Raw genomic sequence first — 25,399 nt, forward strand, 5'->3', positions numbered from 1 at the left:
TCCAATTTATATCACAAAATTTTATGATGATCAATATTTCTTCTTTTATGATTTGCTGAACTAGGCATCAACTGCAGAAATTTCATTTACTCTAATTTGAGAGCTGTGGTTCAGCTTTAAATCAGCAGATGCAGGGTTCGATGGTTCCAGCTGGAAATCAAATTCAACTGATGCAGGCACACTCACACATGGAAGGCCTGTTTTTACCAGGGCATAAGCATAAAATGGGTTGTAAAATAGAATAAAATTCGAGAAAGGTTCTCAAATTTTAAATGTGAAATACATAAGGTGGAGGTTAAGAATTTTCAATTTGCATTAATTTGGGCTGTTTCTTCAATATTTATCAACATTTAGCAAAATAAGGCATTTCTTATGATTTAATCAGCAGTCAAGAAATATATTGACTATCAGGCTGTATAAAGTGCAACAAAATCAAAATGAATCATAATAATTACAGGTTAATTCAGTACTTATCTAAATAATTTTCTTTCATGCAATTGTGATGACTTTTTTCCCAATTTCATTTTGGTCATGATTTTAATTTTGCTTTTTTACATTTCTATCATAGAGTTAGAGACAGTTCCTTCAGCCCTACTCCTTATTGAACTGTTATTTTGCCTACTCCCATAAGCCTACACTTGGAGCATTGGCCTCCATATCCCTTACATCCAAGTACTTATCGAAACTTCCAAAATATTGCAATTGAACTCCCATCCACAACTTTTGCTAGCAGCTTGCCCTACACTCAAACACCCTCTGAGTGAAGAGGTTCCCCGCCAAGTTCCCATTACATATTTTATCTTTCAGGCTTAACCTAGGACCTCTAATTTTAGTCTCACCCAGTAGAGAATGCCTGCTTGCGTTAACCCTATTTATATCCTTCATAATTTTTAGACCTCTTTCAAATCTCTCCGCGTTCTCCTACACTTCAGGGAGTAAAGTCCTAATATATTCAACTTTTCCTTATAACTCAGGTCCTCACCTCCTGGCAACATCCAACATCAATGCTATTGGATTGAGTTGTCCTCCGATCTTGGCAATCCATTTGCAACTGTCTCCCTGTATGGTGACAAAGCGTTTTCAAATAGTTTGCCTAGGTTGGAGAACAACGCAACCCAACCGTCAACCACACAAGATACACATTTTCTGAGTTATTTCTATCAATGCCTTTGCTACTGGTATCCCACAAACAATTGGGATTGGTCACTTCTAAATGAGTTCTTCAAAGGTTATCAAAATGGCATTCTCCCAACAAAACATATATGCAAGCTCAGTTGATATAAAATTTATGTCCAGCACAAAATTTTTGATGATGAAACTAAAGAAAAGTTTTTGGTGGATGTTTTCTCACTCTATTTTAATTGGATGAAATGAAAATTTCTTTCCTAAATATCAACAAGCCAAGACTGATCCTGCTGACAAAACGAGCAAAACTATTTCAAGCAAGAAGGATGAGTTACTGCCAATACACTAACTTCATATTACTTGAAAAGATGCACTGATAGTTAAGTTTAGTTAATTTTAAATTATTGCAGAATTGTAATACTAGTTGAGAAATGAATCATAACATGCCTAATGTATTAGGCAATCACGATGTTAACAGCCTTTAATTGACCAACATAGTTATTTTCCTACCTTCTTTAAATCTGCAAATCTTACAGCTTTCCCCACATGACTATCAATGATGAAATAATCAATTGAAACTAATTTAATGACACACATTCTACATTCTACTGTTATTAAACTAGTCTGAGCATATCACCATTGAATATAATACCTCTAAATATCCAATTTACTTTTTGTTCAAACAGAATTGTTATTAAATATCTGGGAAATTTGAGCAAAAATTAACATTACTGTTAAAATCAAATTTACCTTGAGTAAATCATTCAAATGCTTGCAGGAAATTAATTCCAAAGAAATACCTAGCGCAGTTTGTGCTAGATAATTACTACAGATTGATTTTGTGCAGCATTTTTTAAAAAAGCAGGTGAAGAATATTTCTCTAGCTTGATCTGAACACTGGAATTTTCCAAAAGTAAAACAGAATCAAAGGGCCAGTGGAGTAGATTTGTGAAGTGAGATCTAGACAATGGGGAATATGATTTTATATTTAAAGGATGGTGCCTCTCAACTCTAGCAACTTGCATTTAATCCTAATTTCTAGCACTTTTTTTTGGAATTTGTAAGCAATTTCCTTCAATATTCCAAAGTTGTGCAAGTTGACAGATTAATTAGCCAATGTAAACTGCTTTGTGTATGCAGGGAAGTATTGGAATCTGGGTGTGTGGTGGAGTCAATAGGAATATGGGGTGAATATAATGGCAGTTGTGTCAATGCATGTTTGCTAATCAGTATGGACTTGGAGGGCTAAAGCACCTTTTTTTCATGTGCCACGGCAGGCTCCATGACACCTCAGACATTACTATAAAACAGCAAGATATATTCTCAATGGGTCAGGCAGTATCTATGGAACTGAATAATTAAGGGACTGATGAAGGGTTTCAACCCTGATGTGTCCACTGTTTATTCATTCTCATGGTGTTCTTAGGGTATTATTTCTCTTAATCATATTTCCCTCACTATAAAGATTATTTCAATTTAAGATTTTAACATCCAATGACAGAAGAAAAAATTGTTTGGAATCAGTTAATGGCTTTGATGCCTGTCAGAAATATCACTCAGTTCAATCTAATGCATTAGAAACTATCAGCCCATAGTAATTAAACTTTTTCCAAGATGTTTATTGACTTGTTTGAATGCAGAGTCCAAGGTTAGCAGAATCAGAGTAAAGAGTTTTTATTTTGGTTAAGGCGGCAACTTTTTCTTATCAAGTTATTGGAGCAGGTGGACTGTCTGACATGCTTATGGTGATAACATAGGCTATTTTAGAAGCAGCATCAACATTTTGGATGCAGCAAATCCCAGTTAGATGTCTGAAGCAAGATAAGCTACAGAAAGAACGAATCAAAGTGGGAAATATGGTCTACATTTTCAGATTAAGCAAGTTTAAAATAATTTCAATTGAATAAACAGATGAAAATTACCTTAATGGTAATGTTTATATTAGACAGCATTTGAGTAAATGCAAGGAGTGAGGGAAAATGGTACTAATTTTAGGAACAATGAACTTACCTTATTGTAAAATGGTCTAAACTGAGATTGATTGGAAATGCTATTAAAATATCTATAGGAACTTTATTTTTCCAGTGACAGATATATATATAAAATACATTATAATTTAGCACATGACTGACACTTATGAAGGTGACTTGATGCTTTGTCTACAGAACTCATCTTAATTCATTTAATAGTTTGAAATTGCTTGAAATAGTTCTATTGCACAAGTTGAGAAGCCTATTGAACATAATTATTATCTCACTGATATACAAATTAATTCACTGATTAGTTATGTGAAGCCAATCTCTTTGAGATCATCATCCACTGTAGAGAATAGGAGTATTGCATTTAGTTAGCAATGTACTGTATAATTAAGAAGAGCATCTAAGATATTTAACTAACCCTTACCTTCTTAACCAAATTAATATCTCCAAGGTCAAAGATCACAGAAAAAAATGGCATAATTATGTCATATGACTATGCCATATTTTTTTCCCCTGTGTACCAAACCCAAAATGTGTTACTTCTCTACCTCAATCTCAGTTCCTTTACAGACCCTACTATCAAACAATAATGATGAAGGCTTTATTTCTGGTAAAACTTCAATTTTATAACATATAAAAATTTTTGTTTTTGTATTTTCAATAAAATAATTTTATTTACTTTGGTGGTGACCCCATGACCAGTAGAGTGCATTCTAATAAACTAAAACAAGCTTGGGTTTTACTACTGTAGAAAGGTCAAAGTTATCAGCACTTGTAACCATAACACTGAAACTGATAGCAACTTGAATATTTCCACATGCAGTTTAATACAGAAACCACTTATGTCATTGTCAGTAATTTAGCCTCCCTCTAAAGGTTTAGAATTAGATTTAAAGGAAATCTTTGAGACTGGTTATTTCAGCTAGAATTAACTTACCTTGTTGTAAACAGTTTGAAGATAACATTTTTTTTGTTGGAGGTCTATTTGAATTAACAATTCCTAACCCACAATTTCTAAGTTTTTTTTGTAAACTATGGCTTTCATGTACAAGTGTAAAGGATCTAAGTAAAGACTATTATTCTATTCATAAACAAAAATCAAATGCTAAGTCCATCTTATTTGTTGTAATCTTTACTTTGAATGTGCAGTGCTTTAAATATGAGCTTAAAGTTGTACCTTTTTTTCCGCATGGCTTTTTGCTGAAGGAATTTCTTCATTGAGGTTGAGTGTTTGGACAGCTTGATATCAGAGCTGCTGAAGCAAGTGTCATCTTCAAGTAACACACAGCAGCAACTAATGCCAGGGAAGAAAATCCACGCCAAATAGATCACTGGATCTTTTTGGGCAGCTCTTATTCGGGTCAGATAATAACTTCACTGACCAGGCATTACTTTACCTTTTCCTTGAATAGTAGGGGCACTTGTAATTGAGTGATAGGGAAAGTCTGATCATCTGATCATTGAGGTAAAAGCTGTATTTTTTGAAAATAAGTTGTATATGAAACTATGTAGAACAATAGAAATAAACCTGGACTAGGGGCAAATGTTGAAAGGATTAATTTAAGATACTGTTGATATTTTAAGTTTCCAGCATTCAGAGAATGTTGGAAATTCTCCAACAGTATTAATGGAAGAAAAACAGATAATATTTTAGGTTGATGACATTTCTTGTGACCCGCTGTGATGAAAGGTCACTAATCTAATAATGAGTCAGTTCTTATGCCAGCACCAACATCATGATATCTCTGCTGCAATCCTGGTTTTCAATATGATGGTGTACCAAGATGGCTTTGTCCTCATGGAGTTCAGTGGGCCCAAGCCTGTGCAGAATTAACAGACTTTCCATGTGCAAATTTTTAAAATACAACTTTTTCTCCCACATATATACAAGATTCATATTGAATGATTGTGATATAATAAAACTGACATTAGTAAACTGGTCCTCACTGGCTGTCACTTGTGTTTAGAATGTAGAAAGCTGTCGATGATGAGATAGTCCCTATGCTCAACTCTATTACACCACTATGCTGGAAGCCAGGTTTTCCACAGAAGACCAACCCTGGTGGTGCATTGAACTTAACAGCATCAGAAAAGGCAGGGCAATAGAAAACTTGCTGCCTTCTTGTTCTGTCTCTACAGATGCTTCCTGACCTACTGATTTTTTCCAGATTTTCTGTTTTTCTTTCAAAATAGACAATGTGAGTAAAGAAACATTACTGCAAATGAAGCTACGTCTCTAGTCTTCAAGCAATGTCCAGGTCCTATTGCTTATGCCCACGCTGGATCTTTCATTTTCCTCTTAGCCTTAAAGAAAGTAATTTTGCTTCAGATTGCAAGGGGCAGTTATAATAATAATAATTCACATACTTCTACATCATGTTAAATTGCTAGTAACTCACACATTGTGCATTTATCAATAGGTGTTGATTTACAGCAGAAATAAATTAGACATCTTAGAATACCTCTACAGCCAGGGGTGGCAAAGGTGGCATGTACAAAAATTTTGTTTGCATGCGGTATACAGCGCCAATGCTTTATTCTATAATTATGAAAATGGGACTCATAATAAAAAGATACATTATGTTTATTGACAAATGAAGCAGCGATTGATTCTTTTACAACTCAAGAGCAATGAGATGTTTTTACAAGAAAAGTCTCACACCAGCTTGGTGCCATCTAGATAGTTGTGAAAACATATGATGCTGGATGATACATTTTGAAATCCTCTTAGAGCTAGTGTACCATCAGTATTTGGAAAGTAAATGGTTGGGCCAGTTGCCATTGGCTTTGTTCTCCTTATCTTTTTTTCTATTTGTGAATGAACACTGGATATTCAGTGATAATAATAGTACATACTGATTGTAGTTCAGCTCCTTCATACATATTCCTGTAGTCATTGTTTTGAATGATGAACTTGGTCAGGTCTAATTATAGGAGCAGACTTACTGATTAAAAACTAGTAAACACGAGGAAATCTGCAGATGCTGGAAATTCAAGCAACACACATAAAATGCTGGTGGAATGCAGCAGGCCAGACAACATCTATAGGAAGTAGTCCAGTCAACGTTTCAGGCTGAGACCCTTCATCAGGACTTCGTTAGTCCTGACGAAGGGACTCGGCCCGAAACATCGACAGTGCTTCTTCCTATAGATGCTGCCTGGCCTGCTGCGTTCCACCAGCATTTTGTGTGTGTTGATAAAACTAGTGCTGTGTGCATAGCTCCCAAATCCAAATACAAGCTGTATATAAAATATTTGTCATTGTTAGTGCAGCAACAAAAGTCCTACTGAGAGGTAAGTGTTTATTTTCCTTTCCTTGACATTTTATGAATATGCACCAAGGCTTATAACTTTACGTTCACATACCTCTCAAGGCCATTCAGCCTATTTTCTCCACCATTCAATCATGGCTGATATATTTTCCCTCTCAACCCCATTCTCCTGCATCCAGCCTATAACCTTTGATGCCCTTAATAATCAAGAACCAACCAACTTCTGCTTTAAAAATACCCAATGGCTTGGCCTCCACAGACAACTGTGGCAATAAATCCCATTGATACACCTCCTCTGGCTTAAGCAATTCCTCCTCATTCCCGTTCTATAGGGCTGTCCTTCTATTCTGAGGCTGTGCTCTTTTGGTCTTAGACTCTCCCACTAATAGAAAACCTCTCTCCACATGCTCTGTATCTAGGCCTCTCAAACCTGTCGGGAGTGTCAACGGTGATAAAGACTCTCACAGTCTGAAATGCCGACTGCTTATTCCTCTCCACAGATGATGCCTGAGCTGCTTAGTTCCTCTACCACGTTTGTGTATGATCCTCTGGATTTCCAACATCTGCAGAATCTCTTGTGATATATTTTTAAAAATGATTAAATAATTAAATATTTATAAAGGACTAAATAATTAATTCAAACACATTAACTAAATAATGAAGTGTTTGAAAGAAACATTTAGAACAGCAAGGTAACAATGTTAAATTATTATGGGTTGCCTCCAAAATGAAGGCAAGGGAATTAGGACAGAGCCATGATCTAATTAAATAAATGAATGATCTCATGAAGCTGAAAGGATTTACTCCTAATTTGTCACCTACACTGGCATTTTCCAAAGCTTGTTGTATAAAACCAGCATATTGCCCATGTAACTGCCTCTTCATTACATACACACTGTTTTTTTATCTGATTAGAATACCAAAGCCAATTTCTGTTCATAAAGTCCACAACCTTTTGATCAGAAAAGCTAAACTACATAGGGATTTATAACAATATCACTTAACTCTTGGGCCATAAACTGAAACCAGCCAAGATTATGAAAAAGTAGCACTCTTCTCTGCCAGTTTATCTTAAGAAATATCTATAAATTCTAATGATTTGACTTCATGGTATAGATTAAGAAACATTACTTCATTAACATAGAAGCTTGTATTTATATAGTCCTTTCACATTAGTTTTAAAATATTTCAAAGTGCTTTACAGTCAAGTAAGTAATATGTCCAGTCACTGTTGCAGAATTAGGGTAGAAAGAAACAACATACTGCATTATACTGACCAAGTACTGAAGAAAGTGAAATGAAGGCCATTATTATTCTGCCAAATTGAAAAACTTCAGGCATTTGCACATACGCAATTTAACACATAATTAAGAGTATTTACTGTCAGTAATAACTTGTTACTTCAGGGTACGTTGTTGAGTCAGTGAGTATTGCAATCAGCAACTTGACGTTGCAGTAACCACTGAAAAAGGTAATCAAGTGGAATGAAATATTGCAGAGTTTGAACTAAGCTACAATTACTGTTGGCAAAACTACCTAGCCCTGAAAAACTAATTTTCTGCATGAAATCTACTTCTTTCAGAATAATGCATTTGAATCTTTTGTCTACTTTAATGATTTTCCATTAACTTTATATAATTTAAGATATTACACTGGCAGTCTTTATCAGCTTCTGATCAAAATGCATTAAAAGATAAAAATTATAACTTTTTAAACTTATTACTTTGATGTCTATCAGAATTCTTCAGTCAGATTGTCAACCTAATATTATCACTCTTTCTGGACATGACAAAAGCTACAGAAGTACCAAATACACATCTGCAAAACAGATATCCAGGCCATGAGGTCTGCTGAGTCTTTGCTGGCAGTGTTATTTGAGAAGTACAGTGGCATCTGATCTCTCATTGCAGACTACAAGTTGTATATTTAGGACATCACGTGCCCTTCAAAATAACGTTAAAAGCTCAGAAGGATTCAGCATTTTTGAACACTAAGATATTAACCAGTGAATTGCTCATTTGTTGTCAAAATATTACACGAACATTCATACCAATAAGATCTTGACAAATGAAATTAAATTCAAAAATCAAAATACTTATGTAATATTCAAATTAACACTTGGTCTGTTCATTTGCCTTTCAGATTCAAAATCCATCTTGGATTGGTAACAATGGTGCCTCCTCTCCAGTGCCAGCCTGTGTTGTGCCCTGTGAAACAGTAACATCTTGCATGTCCCCACATGCACACGCACATGCTCCAGCTGGGGTATCCGACTTCCTGGGTGTTTCTGCCCCTGGCAGCCATGTGGGACAGGCACATATGGGTGGTCTCTTTGGCACTGCTGGGCTTGGGGCTGCTATTAACACATTTGACATCAGTAATGAACCAGATCGAAAGTCATCCAGCATTGCAGCCCTAAGAATGAAAGCCAAGGAGCACAGTGCTGCAATATCTTGGGCTACATGATTGACTTAATGTTCATATTCAAACACTGAAAATAATACACAATGCTGGACTAAAGACATAAGAGAACATGGAGATTTATATGCAGCACTTTTCCTATTATAGGTTGGTAGGATTAGAAAGGAGGTTTACTTCTATTTAGAAATATTTATATTTTACCTTTTGCTGTACAAGAGCTACCCTGTAAACTATTCAAAGACAGTTTCATTTGAAAGTGATATCCTAAAGTTCTAAAAATATCTATAACAGAAACATTAATTTTGCAATTAGAATTTAAAAAATTTCAAAGGAAATAGCTTTTTGAAGGAAGTTTATCTAAGTGCATTCATGGTGAGTATGAAACCAGAAGCGCATGTAGGACTATTTTATAAAATAGAGACAAGCAATTAAAATGATTCACCTGCTTAATTATTCTGATAAGACCTTAACAAGAAAAGATAAACCATCCAAATAGAACAACCACTGAATCACAAACTGGGAAGTATTGTTTATTCTATATTGAATGAATTAAACTAATTATTAGATTCTGAAATCCTTTACAATTTGTAATTCTTATTAAGTATATCATATTATTCTAATTGAACTTTAAGAAATAGTTTACAAATTGCAAAAGATTTTCATCTTGCCATATTGGTCTAAGTTCCATTTAGGTTAGGTGTCCTTATAGTATATTGGCCGTGACTTCTTTAGATACAAGTTTGTTTCATTTTGATAGAAAATAAAACCAACTGGATATCAAGTTCAAATCTTTTGTTAAATTGCTAATTCTACAAAAAAAACATTTACTTGATTTGTAAACATTAAAAAAAACCTATGTGACTAGTCCTAGGCACTGACCTATAGTAGAAACAGTAGTTTAAGATCTTGCAAAGTTTACACAATTTTAAAACAAAAGACAAGAAAACGTCTTACAAATAAACAAAAATGTTTTATTGTGTACTGTGCTAATATACCAAAAGTGAAATGTTATAGTTTTAAATGTAATTATCTTTTGCAACATTCACGCCCATTGCTATTACTTATACTACTGAAGCAGAAGGTTGAAGTTCAGAGTAATATATCTGTTTGGGTGTGTTGTGTACTTTTGCTGAAATAAAGTCTTGAGACTATTACTGTTATAATTTGTTGTAAAATATTTTAACCTTTTAAACTCCTTTAGATTTAATTGCCTTGTTTTAAATATAATAGTAGCAAAGGGTGCAGTTAGATTACATTCAATAAAAAGTGATAATGCATCCAAAGTAGTGTTTATCATTACTGTGAGAATTTAGCAAACGCATAATTTGCCTGTGTTATATTGGTTTATGAATAAGTTATTGCACTTGGAACCATGTTTTGCATATGTAATTTCTTAGGAAACTGTAAGAGTGGGTCAGGGTGGTGTGTGTTGTTGTGACAGGTATAATCAATAACCCAATAAAAAAAATGTCTTTTTCCTACTGAAAAGAAATGTCTTTTTTCCAGCAAGGAATGGTGTTGAAATGTGTTAATGATAGCTAAGTTCTCACATTAATTGGACTGGACAAAAATACCAACGCTGCCCTTCTGATCTGCTGACAGAGTATTGAAAGGATTACAGAACTTGTGTTAACAACAGGTGTCAGGAGATGTACAAAGGTAACACTGAATGCAGTCGATTTATAAAAACAGGCCACCTCCAAAGAAAGTTAAACACAGAAACTACCATCTACTAGCATTTCCCTACCATTTTTTCACTTCAAAAAAAAACAAATATGAAAGAACTTATGTCCAATAATTAATGTAATAGTGATTCATATTTGGCAAAAAAATATTTTACACAATAATTAAATGCAATTAAATGTCTATCATTTACCTCTTATAAACAAACTGATATCACACTTGCTTTTGAACATATTTAGCGTAGCAATAACTTCAAGAAACAATTTGATTGGCACCCATTCCTCACCTTTCAGAATCATCCATAGATGAAGGTAGAGCAGTAGATGTAGTGTATATGGATTCTGAAGGTAGAGCAGTAGTTGCAGGGTATATAGATTTCAGCAAGGCATTTGATAAGGTACCCCATATGCAAGGCTTATTGAGAAAGTAAGGAGGCATGGGATTCAAGGGGACCTTGCTTTGTGGATCCAGAACTGGCTTGCCTACAGAAGGCAAAGAGTGGCTGTAGATGGGTCATATACTGCATGGAGGTTGGTGACCAATGATGTGCCTCAGGGATCTGTTCTGGGACTCCTTCTCTTCATGATTTTTATAAATGTCCTGGATGAGGAAGTGGAGGGATGGGTTAGTAAATTTGCTGATGACACAAAGGTTGGGGGTGTTGTGGATAGTGTGGAGGGCTGTCAGAGGTTACAGTGGGACTGACAGGATGCAAAACTGGGCTGAGAAGTGGCAGATGGAGTTCAACCCAAATAAGTGTGAGGCTGTTCATTTTGGTAAGTCAAATAGGATGGCAGAATATAGTATTGATGGTAAGACTCTTGGTAGTGTGGAGGATCAGAGGGATCTTGTGGTCCGAGTCCATAGGACACTCAAAGCTGGTGCAGGGTTGATTCTGTGCTTAAGGTGGCATACGGTTCACTGGCCTTCATCAACCATGGGATTGAGTTTAAGAGCCAAGAGGTAATGTTACAACTATATAGGACCCTGGTCAGACCTCACTTGGAGTACTGTGCTCAGTTCTGGTCACCTCACTACAGGAAGGATGTGGAAACCATAGAAAGGGTGCAGAGGAGATTTACAAGGATGTTGCCTGGATTGTGGAGCAAGCATTATGAGAACAGGGTGAGTGAACTCAGCCTTTTCTCCTTGGAGCGACAGAGGATGAGAGGTGACCTGATAGAGTATAAGATGATGAGAGGCATTGATCGTGAGGCTGTTCGCCAGGGCTGAAATGGCTAACACAAGAGGGCAGTTTTAAGGTGCTTGGAAGTAGGTACAGAGGAGACATCAGGGGTAAATTGTTGTTGTTGTTGTGTTGTTTTTTCTTTTTTTTTAAACACAGAAAGCGGTGAGATTGTGGAATAGGCTGCCAGTGATGGTGGTGGAGGTGGATACGATGGGTCTTTTAAGAGACTCCTGGATAGGTATATGGAGCTTAGAAAAATAGAGAGCTATGGGTAACCCTAGGTAATTTCTAAAGTAAGGACATGTTCGGCACAGCATTGTGGGCCGAAGGGCCTGTATATTGTTGTAGGTTTGCTATGTTTCTATTACTGGCAGACTGTTACTGCAATCCCCAGCTATGAGGAAATAGCCCCACTGCCTCGTGGGCAGCCTCGGGAAGGCTGAAGGCTATGCAAGTAAACCCAGACAAAAAATCCGAAGTGGAACCCCTAAGGTGGCTGGACATCACTGAACAACCTTACCACAGTAAAGCTGGTGCCAAATATATTGTTTTGCTTTCCTTTGGACTGCACTGGTGAGGCCATGAGGGGGATCTTGACGACTGAGCATCCCAAGATCTCCATACCTTCCACCCAGGCTTACGTCCTGGAGGTCATTCCAGTGCTGTTGTTTGCAGCGACAGAACAGACTGACCCACAGCGCACACTGTATTTCCACTGTCCTGCGAGACAGACAGATGCCACCATCATCATTACTGCAAGGCACACCATCTCTAAAAGCAATCCAACTACTCACCAAGGTTTTTCTGACAGCATCTACCAACTTTCACCATACACAAGGACAAGATGAGCAATGGGATGAGAAAATTACCAATGCCTTGTAGTCTCTCAAAGAGTCATATTATCTCAACAATTAACCACATTGCTGTTTCATCATTGTCCATTGGTCAAAATCCTGGATCTCCCAACATCACTGCATTACAGGAGCACTTTCACCACGTTTTACACTGTAGTGGCAGCTGTCCATTGGAATAATTAGAGATGTGTAATAAATGCTAGCCTTACCAGTGATGCCCACATCCTACCAATGGATAAGAGAAGACACATTAGATTTGTTACCGCCTTGTTAATTATGTTAAATGCATTTATTAGCTGGTGTACTTATCACAGGACCAACAATAACCAATGGTAATAGCAAATCAATTTATTTAAATGATTCACAGCTGTTTACCCAAAGAACATTATACAGCTCTATTGTCTATGAGACAGACATCAGTAATTTATCGTGTACAGACAAAGACAAGTCACAAGTAACAAGTACAATAATATCACAATGATATTTGACAAAAAAATAAGTATTAAAATACAAACTCAAAGAACGGGGACAATATAGGAAATAATTTTATCATTTATGGTTATACAAACCTTAGAGAAAAATCAACGATGCCAATGAATAGTTTATAGATGTGGAGATCCAATGTATAATTTTAGGACTTTGAGGTTCAGGCTCTTAATACATTCATTCAATTTCAAAGAAAAGCATTTAATATACAATAGAGTGTGTAAATAGTTAATAAGTCCCTTGATTATTGTCGTCCAAATCTTATTATTGAACAAAAAATATTCATGAGTTGAGTTTGCTTGCTTTCATGACACAGGAGAACATTTTATAGCCTCCCAAGTTTACCATTCCTGGCAAGTGGCAGGACCAGTTGCACATTCCACATTGGTAACCTCATTAATATTTCTACTCGAACATGGGATTACATCAATTCTTCACCTATTAGATCAGAAGAGAAGGGCCAATAGACCAACCTTAGTTTATTTCTAACAAAAGCCTTTTTTTTATATCCCTCCACAACTGCATCCAAAAATGGTATTCTATGTTTTTAAATAGTGAGAAATGTTATCAGTGGTACATTTCCCTTTTATTTGTTTGAGTCAATGCCTCTAGCATTGGGGTTGTGTCACCGTTCCTTATACTATTAAAGTTCACAGACACTAGATTTCCAGTTAGCAACTCTGGTTTTAAATGGTGAATGTTATATACTTTTCACCTTGTGATATTTTAAAAACTTATGGCCATAATTTAGATGTGCAATGCAACTTGCTGCAAAAGTTTAGACATCTGTTTTTAATAGGTTATTCTAGATACCATACTAATTCAAAATTTGATATTTTTTCCATTAATATATAATCTTCTAGTACTTAGAACTCTTTTTCCTTTCTAGCCTTAAGATGTCAACTCTTACTTGTACCAACAGGCTTTCAAAACAAGAGCTAACTATCAGCTTTTCATGTTTAAGTATGGCTGTGAGCCAAAAGACTATTGAAACAGGGTATGTTTCACTGCAGTTCCACAAATACTCTTTCCAGCAGAAATCAGATGGATTGGGAGCTCTAGCTGATTTTCCCTTATATTGTCTGGATCAAATACAATCTGATGTGGGATAAAAATCAGTAAATAATAAACAAAATTAAACTGCAACAAATTGTGGTATACTAATTGGTAACCTATTGTCTCATTTAAAGTGCAGGCATACACAGCGTACATATTAACTATTGATAGGAATTGAATGTATATACAGTACCCGGAGTTGGGATTCTATAGCTTCCTTGTCTTTGTGATATTATCCATCAGTCAGGTAAATAAAGGGTATTACAAGGATGTAAACCAAAGTATGATTTCTATGCGCTGTGAAAAATTTCACTGAAAAGCTGCTATAGTTGTTTAATAGGCTTCAGAGAAAGAAACGATGGCCAAATACAGTTCAGGTTGATTTTCGCGACACAAAAAAAAAACACTGGAACTAGATTCTAACAATTTATATTTGGTAAGGTAAAGGCAAATTTCACTAAAATTCTGGGTTTAATTCCTACAAGTGAAATTAGTTTTGTAATCACAAAACTTGTAAACAACGCCAGCAATTTAATAATATTTGCATCTCCTAGCCAACATTTCATCTTCAACTAGTCATACAGCACTACAGCCCTTTGGTCCATCTAGTTTCTGCTGGTCTGGTCTTCATCTGGCCTCATCTGAACCCAGACCACAGCCCTCTATACCTCTCCCATTTATGTACCTATCCACAGATATTAGTGCCATCTAAAGCACATTGAAAGTTTAGTGGAAAATGGGAGCTGCTTTTAATTATATATCACTTTAGCTCAAAAATAATTTCTGTATTTAAGTACATTGATATGTGTTGATGGAAAGAGATTCATAAATACAAGTTCTTTTTTTTCTGTACTGCAAAGGATGTAACTAATTAAGATTTAGAAAATGTTTTAAAATTCAGTGGTAAATTTTAGCAGACACCATTAATTCCTTTTGCATTGTCAGAAAATAGATTTATTATAAACTCATAATGCAGGTGCATTAATGCTAATCACTGACAGTGGGATAACATCACCAACTAAAGTTACCTGATCTAGGAATAACATTTACACAGGCAGTATGCAAAATATCTATATTTTGGCCCTTGTAACTCATGGTACCAATGGTATTGTTTTGACATTACTTTCAATTCATTAATCCTCTCCGAAATATTATGATTATCAAAGTATCGATATTATGCCTCAATAGGTCATGATAAACTGGGAAAATAAAACATATGCCTTAATAGCTGGATTACAGCAAAGAAACTGCTGCAGAGGAGATAATTGGGACTGGATTTTGTGATGTTAAAATGGAATATAGCAGCTGTTGGAAAATATTTTAGTATAAATGGCTCCACAAATCAGAAACATTCTTGGTTTCTCTCAATGATAGCTATAACTGGCATCAATTAAATATATCTAAGCAGACTGTTGTTCAACAGGCAGCCCTTTGGAAGGAAACAAATGTGCAAAATGCTGCACCAGTTTAAAGCAGCTAGGTGCCTGTATTATCTCAGGAAGATTTGATTACATCAAATGAATCAATGGAACTCTAGAACTTGCCAAATCCCTCATTTTATAAATGACAGAGTGTAATATAAATCATGAGTTCTAATACAATGCTTTTGAGTGTACTGCTGGATTCACTCTGCAATAACTTTATGCACTGCCTAATGAACAACTTCAAGATCACCAACTTACTAACACCAGTAGCAAGGAGATGCATTTTACATGGAATTCCTAGGATTCTTGTAAGTTCCTAATTCTTTTGCACCTGGCTAGGATCCAGTCATGCATCACTCTTACATGTAGAATTGCAAGATTTTGGTTCAGATCTTAACTATCAGTGCACCTTTATTGTATAAACATTGTTCAACAGAACTGTTTTAAAAAAAATATTTCCAATATATTTCCAGTGATGTTTGTTCTCCACCTCAAGGCAATGATTCTTGCAGGAATTTGACTGCAGAGGTGGCAGCAGACACTCAATTCCTGTAATCACTGAAGGATATCAGGCTTGTTTAGTGTGATATAATGAAGAAAAGTAGCATCAATCATACCCTTAACTCAAAGTCTAACAGCCTGGATATGCCAACTAGGTTTTCTGGATGGTGATCTGATACTTAAGCACCAACCTTAAGTGTTCCCTTTCCCACTATTCACCAGTACACTGTAAATATTGGGGAAACTCTTCATCTTCTGTGGGAAGTCATCCTTGGACATGACAGGGCCTTCTCAGGACATCACTGCCTCCAACGCCAGCTATCTGTTTCCCCTGCCTTTCTTGTCAAGATCAGCTTCTTTCAGCATCATTGTTTGTATATTAAATACTACAATTTAAATATAGACGTCAAGATTAGGGGCTATTCTAGATAATAATGTTCAATATGACCAACCTAAAAAGATGCCATATTTCTACAAAGGCAAGTTCATTTGAAGTATTACTTTGAACTATACATTGTGAATAACTAATCAAGGGCACAGTAAGCTTCTAGTGTTACACCTGCATCAATGTTAAAATGGAATTTGTCAGTAACACAATCAACGCAAACGAGTTTGAGAACAGTTCGACAATATTTTAATGCCTGAACCAGCAATATTGTGTTATATTAATTAAAAAGCAACTGCATAGTCAAAATGCATTGTGAGCAAACTTGGGTTTTGCTCTTCGCTAGTCATCAAAATATAAAATACACTTAATTTAAAAACAGAATCTTTTCTGCCATGTCAATCTAATGTAAATTCATCAACATCATTTTAAAAATACATTGAATGTTGATCTGCAGTTTGTAAATGCTATTACAGCAGGAGATAACTTTAAATTCCTGATCACCTGGTTTCAAAACATACAGCAGTCACACCTTATTAAAGCATCTTGTAGTGCCACAAAGGTGCGGTTAATGTGGCCAAGATTTTGATGATTTCCATTTTATAAACTACCAATATTAGGAAAACTCTTCAACTTCTCAGGAAAGTCATCCTTGTACAAGACAGGGTCTGCTCGATGCTCCACTACTTTCAGTGGCATGATCCCAAACACAGATGCAAATTTATTGATGCATTCTGACCTGCAATTATATTCCCATGGTGTTAAATATGTACTTAATGATATCTAATAAAACACTGTCAGAAAAACATCTGCACAACCAGAGGTCATTACAAAGCTGATAGCAATACTAATAAAACTGGAAAATCATCCCTTAAGCTCTTTATGCAGAGTTAAAAACTAAGAAAAGCACAGCAACACTAATGTTTATAAGAAGCTCTAATAGAGCAAATGCTCACAGATTCACAAGTAAATTAACAAATTTGAGGTCTTCAATAAACTGAACAGTGAAATTTAGAGATACAAAATGCATTGTTCTGTCTCTCTCAGCCAGGCATAGATTGTAAGAGACACATATAAAAACCCAAAAATAAAAGTGGGCTCTCCCTTTAATATGATTCTGACAATTCAATTTTAATCAGAATATACAAATCCTTCTCCAATAAATTCATAATATCTACCCATCTAAATTATGAATAAAGAGTTTGAGATTTAGGAGCCCATTGTGTTCAAATACAAACAGATTTAAATGATTCCTGTATCAATGCTGCAGAAGGCAGTGACTAACATTTTCCGACTATAAATCTGGAACCAGTCATGCATGTTTTTCTTGGGCTCTTCTGAAATGGCAGTCTCAAACTGTTAAATACATGCAAGGAATGGAGCACTTACCGTTCCACCATATGGGTCTGGTCCAGTGACAGTCCATCAATTGCAGTGCACTCCGGGCACTTGAACTTTTTACGTGGGGTTACCTGCATGTCACAATAATTCCAACAATATTAATGGCACGTTTAATCCAGCTAGATGTTCAAGCACGCCTGCAGTGTAATGTGAGAGCACCATCCTTTCAGAACAGTTTGCTCAAGTTCCATCTGGCTCACTATGGCATATTTCAATTCACAAGAGATCAATAAAATTACTAGAATGCTTTCACATTCATTGAAAGTGTGTGACAACAACCCATTTAAAATCCACTTAATGATTGTTTTCACACTTCCAGGCGCCTTATACAAGCACTGGTCTCCCTATGATCACAAGGTGATGAAATGTTGCTTCCCCTTCTTTGATATTGCCTTATAACCTATGCCTGTTTTCTTACTAAGTTGACTGACAGATTCTATGAATATTTAGAGATTCTAAAGGTGACAAAGTTTATAACACCCATGTGGCTTTTCCCATTTCTTTTAATTCACAAAGCTCTTCATATAAACTTCACAACACTAGTACCTTTCAAAGGTTGTTTTTAAACAAACATTAAAGACTATAAAAATGGATGTTTGAAAGCTTACGAAAGGAAATACAAGACAAAAAGTGACAAGGATTTTTATTTCACACCATAGAAAGTGGAATGCACCGTGAGAAGTAGTAGAGACAGATTCGATTGTAACATTCCAAACAGATCTGAATAACTATCCAAAGGAAATAAAAATTGCAGAGCCATGGGGAGAAGGTGCAAGAGTAATTGGACTAGTCGTTCTTCTGTAAAGTCAGTATGAATTAAATATGCCAAGTGGCTTTCTTTGATGCTGAAACCATTCTGTGATTTAAATTTACATTCGCAGCTTCTTAAATACTTTAAAGCAAATTTATCTTAAATTGAACACACTTTTTATGAAGAGGTGAGCTTAATACCTTTTAGTGATTTCTTATTGTTGGCCTTTCAGCAACTTACCTTAATTGGAGCTTTTCCAGTCATGTTGGCTACCAAGAAGTTCATAGCAATATCTTCACAGTTCATGTGTTCATCCACCCAATTTTTAATATCACCTGGCATCTTGTAGGTGTACAAATAATTAAAATACTAAGACAAAAAAAAATCACAGATAACCATTAGAGAGTATTAATTTAAGCTGGCTAATTCATGAAGAGTTGGCATGGAATTCATTAATCATGGTTTTCTTTTCAAGTTTCAATAACTTCAAGCCTGTCTAGAATCTCCTCTAGTCCTATTTTCCTCCTAATTCTGATTCGAGCCTATCGAGAATCCCTTCAAAGTGCTAAGCACTGGACTTATAACCTTAAACCTAATGATTCTCCACTCTGATCTTCTCTAAGATATTGCCTAAAATATCCCTTGATCAATCCTTTTGCATCTACTCCAAGAATATTGCGCCATTCAATACATTTTGATAATGCCTCCTATGAACTACATTATTTTATTACATTAAATGTAGTACACAATTGAACAATTGAGAGTAACGAATGTCTTAAATTCTGAGATAAATATTTGATCATTTTAAATGTCCAAGAATTTGTTCCACTCAAACTCCTTAAAACTCTGCATGTATGATTGTCCACAGCAAAAGATGCTCATGGCTAAGTAATGACAAAAGATTCTGGATGTCTAGGTTAAAAAATCAATAAGCAATGAAAATATCATACTTTAAATTAACTTCTACCAGTAAAATCTGTGCAGCAGAATAAGCATGCATGATAAAGGGCACCAACTGCAACATAGGTGAACTCTTGCATGGATTTTGTTTTTGTGTTGAATGAGAATTTAAAAACTGAGTAAAATCAGGCTTGGAGGAGTGAGTACACAAATGTTTAAACATGGCAGGTCCAATGAGAAAATCGTGAAAGAGAAGTTATGGGATCCAACATCTTATTGATAGCATATATAACTAAGGAAAGCATGCCAAAGCTTTATAAAACCTATTTAGGCTCAGTTGAAATAAGATGCTAGTTCTGGTCTTACACCTTAGGAATGATTGACAATTTTACCAAGAAAAATTTTACTGGAAAAGCATTAAGGATGAAAAGTTCCATTATCTGATGGATATTCAGAATTTCCCCATTTAAAACAAGGGTTAAAAAGGATTTCATCAAGGTATCCAAAAATCCTGAAGCCTAAAACAAAGAAATTCCTTCCCAGTTACAAAGCAGCAAACTGTAGGAGCATTTTACTCTACAAAGACTTGTGGCATAGACTGCACTGCCAGATTGGATAGCAGACTGAAAAATAATATTCAAATTAGAAATGCATAAACACTTACAGGGAAGAGATTTACAGAGCCCTGAAGGAAGAGTAGTAGATAATTAGAGATGACCTACCAAATCATCAGCATAAGCACTGTGCCAAGCAGCCTCCAGTTATATGTTATTCTTTCAATAAAAAGCCTTGATTTATTTTGAATACCAAAGCCCATGAAAAAATATCATTTGGACTTTGCGAGAATTATGCTAAAATACAGCATTCCTCCATTAATTAAGGGCAGAGTACTACAAGGTTACATGGGACCCCTGATAGGATGCAACACGCTTTAAAAAAAAACTAGATTTTCTTCCTATACTTTTATCAATATTATTGTTTATTAAACATATTAACATATATTCAATATTTTCCTCTTATTTGACATGGTTTGCTTCTTCCTCAAGTATATAAAGTACTGAAATCAAGACTTATTTTACAAATCAATTTTAACTAATTCTTTCTCAGCACTGCCAAAATGCTCTTACTTCCAATCTTTGTTTTAGACTTGTAAGTTTGGTATCACCTAATGCTTAACAATCTCACTTCATGCAGAATTGAACTGATATGGTGCCTTGTATTGACATCTTTACTTATGTAAAACATATCGGTTATAGTACATCAAAATTATGAGCAGATATTCTTAGGGTTTCTACAGCTTATCAGGACAAGGTTCAGTTCTATCAGGACCACTGTCACAATTCGCCATTCTTTTTCTTGTAATTTCCTTAAATTGGTTTTCAATTTATACATATTTTAATAATTAGTCACAAAACAAAACTAAATACAATTATCCTTGAATGCAATTTACTCAATTATTACTGGAAACAGGGATTCTTGGACAGCTTAGAAACAGGCTTTCTTAGGAAAGTTTGTCCATGTGACCATGACACATATCTACACCAATCCCATTGTCCCCTTTTCCTCTAAGCCCCTCCTTTTCAAGTACCTGTCCAAATGCCTTTGACACATTGGAATTGTACAGTATCTGCCTCTACTACCTACTCTGGCATCTTGTTTTAGATATTTACCACCCTCTGCATGATAAAAAAAACACATTAAATTTTTACTCTCGTCTTAAATCTGTGCTCTATGGCTCCAGCAACTCTGTCCTTCCCTGCAAAAAAGCCAATCTCTGTCTCATCTATGCCTCATGTAATTAAAAAAACTCTATAAGGTTACCCTTCAGCTCTCAAAGTGTATCACCTCAGTTTTTATGTTATTAACTCCACAATAAACCCACCTTTCTTGCTCCATAAGAATATCTCTTTAATAAAATTGTTTAGCAGAAGCCAAATGTAGTAAGTTAATAGTTTTTTTTGTCCTACTAGCTTGAACAGAATATTACTTTTTGAAGTTTATTCAGAATTTATCCACAGAACCCACTTATCGTAACCTGTTTAATACAACATACAGTTGGCCCTCCTTATCCGTGGGGGATTGGTTCCGGAAGCCCCTGCGGATACCAAAAAACGCAGATGCTCAAGTCCCTTATTTAACCTGTCTAAGTACGGTGGTCTTTAGGACCCAGCGGAACCCCGGACTTTAATTCACCTGTCTCAGTGCCGTGGACATTAGGATCTGGCGCCGGAGCTCTGAATCTGCAGTGTTTCTGTTCACGAAAATAATCACGATCACGATTGAAAATAAAGTGGAAGTAATAGAGCAATCAGAAAGAGGTAAAACGCCATCGGTCACTGGAAAAGCGTTAGGTTACGTTGGTCAACGATCGGAACAATTTTAATGGAGCACGTGAAAGGCCCTGCCCTGATGAAAGCTACAATTATTACTAAGCAACGCAGTGGTTTAATTATTAAAATACATACGTTTCTTAAATGTTTTATATGCAGAGAAAGGTAAAATATATACTATATAATAAGACAAATGTTTGACTAACTGACACTAAATAATACCGGATGCACCTGTTCCGACTTAAAGACGGACTGAGGAATGGAACTCGTTCATAACCCGGGGACTGCCTATACTTTAAAATCATCTCTAGATTGCTTATAATACCTAATACAATATAAATGCTATGCAAATAGTTGTTATACTGTATTGTTTAGGTAATAATGACAAGAAAAAATAGCCTGTACATGTTTAAACAACAAGTGCTGGAGCGAGAACTTCTGGCTTTTCCCGGTCCGCGGTTGGTTGAATCTGCGCATCCGTAATCCACGGATAAGGAGGGCCGACTGTACTCTGCTAAAATGTCCTTTTGTTTTAGAATCTGTTTTTTAATCACAAGTTTTTTATGCTTCATACATTTCCACAATTTGATGAACCCTTATTTAGATCCTGCCTGAAGTCATACATATTAACACCTGTCTTAATACTGATGCTTTAATATCCAATTTGATATTTTGATGATGGTCATGGTCAAATGGCAATAATCTTTCCTGTAATCCCAATCTCACCATTAAGCATTAAGACACAATTTCACCAAGTTATACCCAATTATAAAGAAATTTCAAATATGTGCATGAACCTTTCTCTTCGAAAATTTCAATACCCAATTCATTGTACATTGTGACAAGAATTCTCCCTGAACAGTTGTCCTCAGTTACTGTGTTATCCTTTCTACCATTTTCAATTGGCACTTTTAATGGCATCACAACTTTCCAACAAGCTGGCTCATACATTCCTTCAAAATTAATTCAGTTGTTTTATTGAATGTCAGAACTTTCCTCACAAGTTGAATAAGAATTAATTCATATATTGACAAACTACAACTCATCATTATTCCAATCAGTGAATTTTTGTATTTTTATTGTACTACAAAATGTATTTGAAACTTCCCGATGATGAATTATGTTCACAACTATATTCAATCTCATGTCAGCATGGCTTTGAAATACATCATACCTTGTGGTAGAAAGCCGCTCCTGTTAAAACCATTGAGACCTCATTTGTCCATTCTGACTCATATTTCCACTTGCTTGTCTCTTGGTCCCACAAATGAAGTCGACCAGGGTACCCCACCAGCCTGTCAGGGAACTCGCGCCATACCTACAGTAGTTGGAAATTCCAAACATCGTTACGGGCTTGAGGCAGGATAACAAAATCCATTGAATGTTATTAATCTCAGTTATCTACTGTAAATTTTCTTTAACTCCTCTGAAATTACCATTATGCACACTAATTAGATACGACCTGTTTTTCAATATTACATTTTGTCATTACAATTAATACAAATCAACATTAGCTGGAAATACATAGCAAGTCAGGAAGCAAATGTGGAAAGAAAATAGAGGTAATGTTTCAGGTTGAAACTTTTCATCGGAACAGAAAAAGAAAATGGCAGAGAAGGCGGGAGATGGCAATACGTGGAATAAAGGGAATATCTGTAACAGATTGAGATGACATAGCCATTAAATTGACAATCTCCTTTGTATAGTGTTTTTCTAGTATTTTGTTTCCATTTCAAATTTTCAGCAATTATAATTTTAATTTTCATTCACTGACAATCAAATTTGCTATCTAACACTTCAGGTTGGAGGTCAGCATCAAGTAAACTACATCTTTATTGAGGAATGATGCCTACATTTTCTAATAAGTAGCTATAATTCTGTGACCAGTTTCTTTTCTATATTAAAATATTGACACAAGCTGGGGAAGGGCTGCATAAGACCTAATCAGACCAACTTTACCCTAACCAGAAGCAAACTTGGGCTCCTTCTGGCCTTAGAACGCTTGTCGAAACTACAACAGAAAATCAATTCTCTTTTCTCCCCCAAATCTGTAAACTCTTGCAAAGAAAAGCAGCATAATATGAATTAAAGTTCAGATTGCTTCAAAGTGGCAATCAATCAAAAAAGGGAATTCATTGGTAGAGCCTGTGTTGACAATACAGCTTCAGTACAGTGAACACTAGAAGCTATTGTGCTGCAGTAATGAGCAGACTATGAATATAAAATGTAAAAAAACATGTTTTTAAATATCAAGGATAAATTTTGAAACAGTCTATCAATTATCTTCTTCCATTTACACCTACTCTAGACATACATATCAAGAAGTGTTATCAAAATTCACTGCCCATTCTAAGATATCACCAATAACACATTTTGTTATTTAGATTCTCACCTCTCCTACTCTGCAATTAAAAATATTCTTGTTTTTCTACCTTTCTAGCTCTGAAAAAAAAAAATCACTGTCTCACCCTCCACAGGTGCTGCCTGACCTGCTGGGCATCTCCAGCTTTTAATACCAGACATCTTAGCATTGATTTGACAGTGCAATCTTCCCAATAGTGTTGCTCTCCCCAAGTACTGAAACTCAGCCTAATTATGTTGTACTCAGGTCTCAGGAATGAGACCTAAACCCAGATTCAATCCGCAAATCTCTATCTGCTTACAATCATATTGATATTTGTGGTAGTTTATGCATGATCCCATCGCATAATCAGTGAGTCCTGAGGTTGATACCCAATTGTCGGTAAAGTCCAGAGAGCAAAGCTGTAGGTTGAAGTCCAAAGCATAGCAAGTCCAAATTTTAAGTTATTAGTTTGCATAAAGGTTCAATATCAAAGCCGGATACATATATCATACACAGCTGCATGCAATTAGACTTGTATAGAAACACTATTTGCAAAATGCTAAGTGATGTGTAGTCTGAGCAAAGATTACAGCATTTGTTTAGCATTATCATTAACATGCTTTATTAAAAAAAAAGAAAATCAAGTATAAGAATGAAACGAAAGGACTGTTTAATGGACTCTTAATTACTTCAAAGACTACTGTGCAGATTAAAGGATCAGTTTATGATTATAAACATAGGCTATACCATGACAGACCGGATCATAATTACCAAGTCAACTGCTGTTCAATAAGAATCTGCAATTAACTGGCTTTTGTCAATGTCTTTTCACATGCAGTTTCCCACTAATTTTCATTTCATATGCAGAAGCATGAAGTTTTATTGGACTGCTAATTTAAAACATAAGCAACATGAAAAAGGACTCCTGAAATTGCAAATAGGTTATATTTGTACAGCACCCAGCATACACTATGAACAGGCCCTGGAAATAAAGAGCCAAGGTGGTTGGTTTAAAAGTGCGCTATCCACATGCATTTGGAACTTCTTTCCTTTATTGAAAACTGCAACAAAAGTTTAGCTCCTCTTAAATTTCAATGTACGAGAAGTTTTTTTTTAACCGAAGAAATCAACAGTGGAAATTTGAAAAATGTCACATCATCAGGTCATGGCAATCCTTCATATTAGGTAGTATATTAACCCTATTTGGTCTGTGATAGACAAATAGGCTATTATTTGATCTGCAATATTTGTGTTTTAAATAATGATCCTGAATTCAAAGTCCAGAAATCCATAAACCT

The 25,399-nt window shown here is 35.5% G+C and overlaps 2 protein-coding genes across 6 annotated transcripts in view; one reads left to right on the forward strand and one right to left on the reverse strand.

Moving 5' to 3' along the window:
- alx4a (ALX homeobox 4a) overlaps positions 1-8,884 on the forward strand; it is a 35,536-nt gene extending 26,652 nt beyond the window's left edge. Inside the window, exon 4 of the mRNA XM_073049687.1 lies at positions 8,519-8,884. Coding sequence (XP_072905788.1) covers positions 8,519-8,842 — 324 coding nt within the window. The 3' untranslated portion in view covers positions 8,843-8,884. The remainder of the gene's footprint in view (positions 1-8,518) is intronic.
- Positions 8,885-12,856: 3,972 nt separating this feature from the next.
- Positions 12,857-25,399, reverse strand: part of ext2 (exostosin glycosyltransferase 2) — a 155,360-nt gene continuing 142,817 nt past the window's right edge. For all 5 annotated transcript variants that reach the window (XM_073049688.1, XM_073049691.1, XM_073049689.1 and 2 more), the window contains 4 exons: positions 22,932-23,075; positions 18,768-18,896; positions 17,765-17,847; positions 12,857-17,114 (listed from right to left, as the gene is read on the reverse strand). In XM_073049688.1, the coding sequence (XP_072905789.1) occupies positions 16,976-17,114; positions 17,765-17,847; positions 18,768-18,896; positions 22,932-23,075 (495 nt within the window). In that variant the 3' untranslated portion in view covers positions 12,857-16,975. The remainder of the gene's footprint in view (positions 17,115-17,764; positions 17,848-18,767; positions 18,897-22,931; positions 23,076-25,399) is intronic.

The sequence above is a fragment of the Hemitrygon akajei genome, chromosome 6 (genome assembly GCF_048418815.1).
Source record: "Hemitrygon akajei chromosome 6, sHemAka1.3, whole genome shotgun sequence".
In the NCBI taxonomy this organism is placed as follows: domain Eukaryota; kingdom Metazoa; phylum Chordata; class Chondrichthyes; order Myliobatiformes; family Dasyatidae; genus Hemitrygon; species Hemitrygon akajei.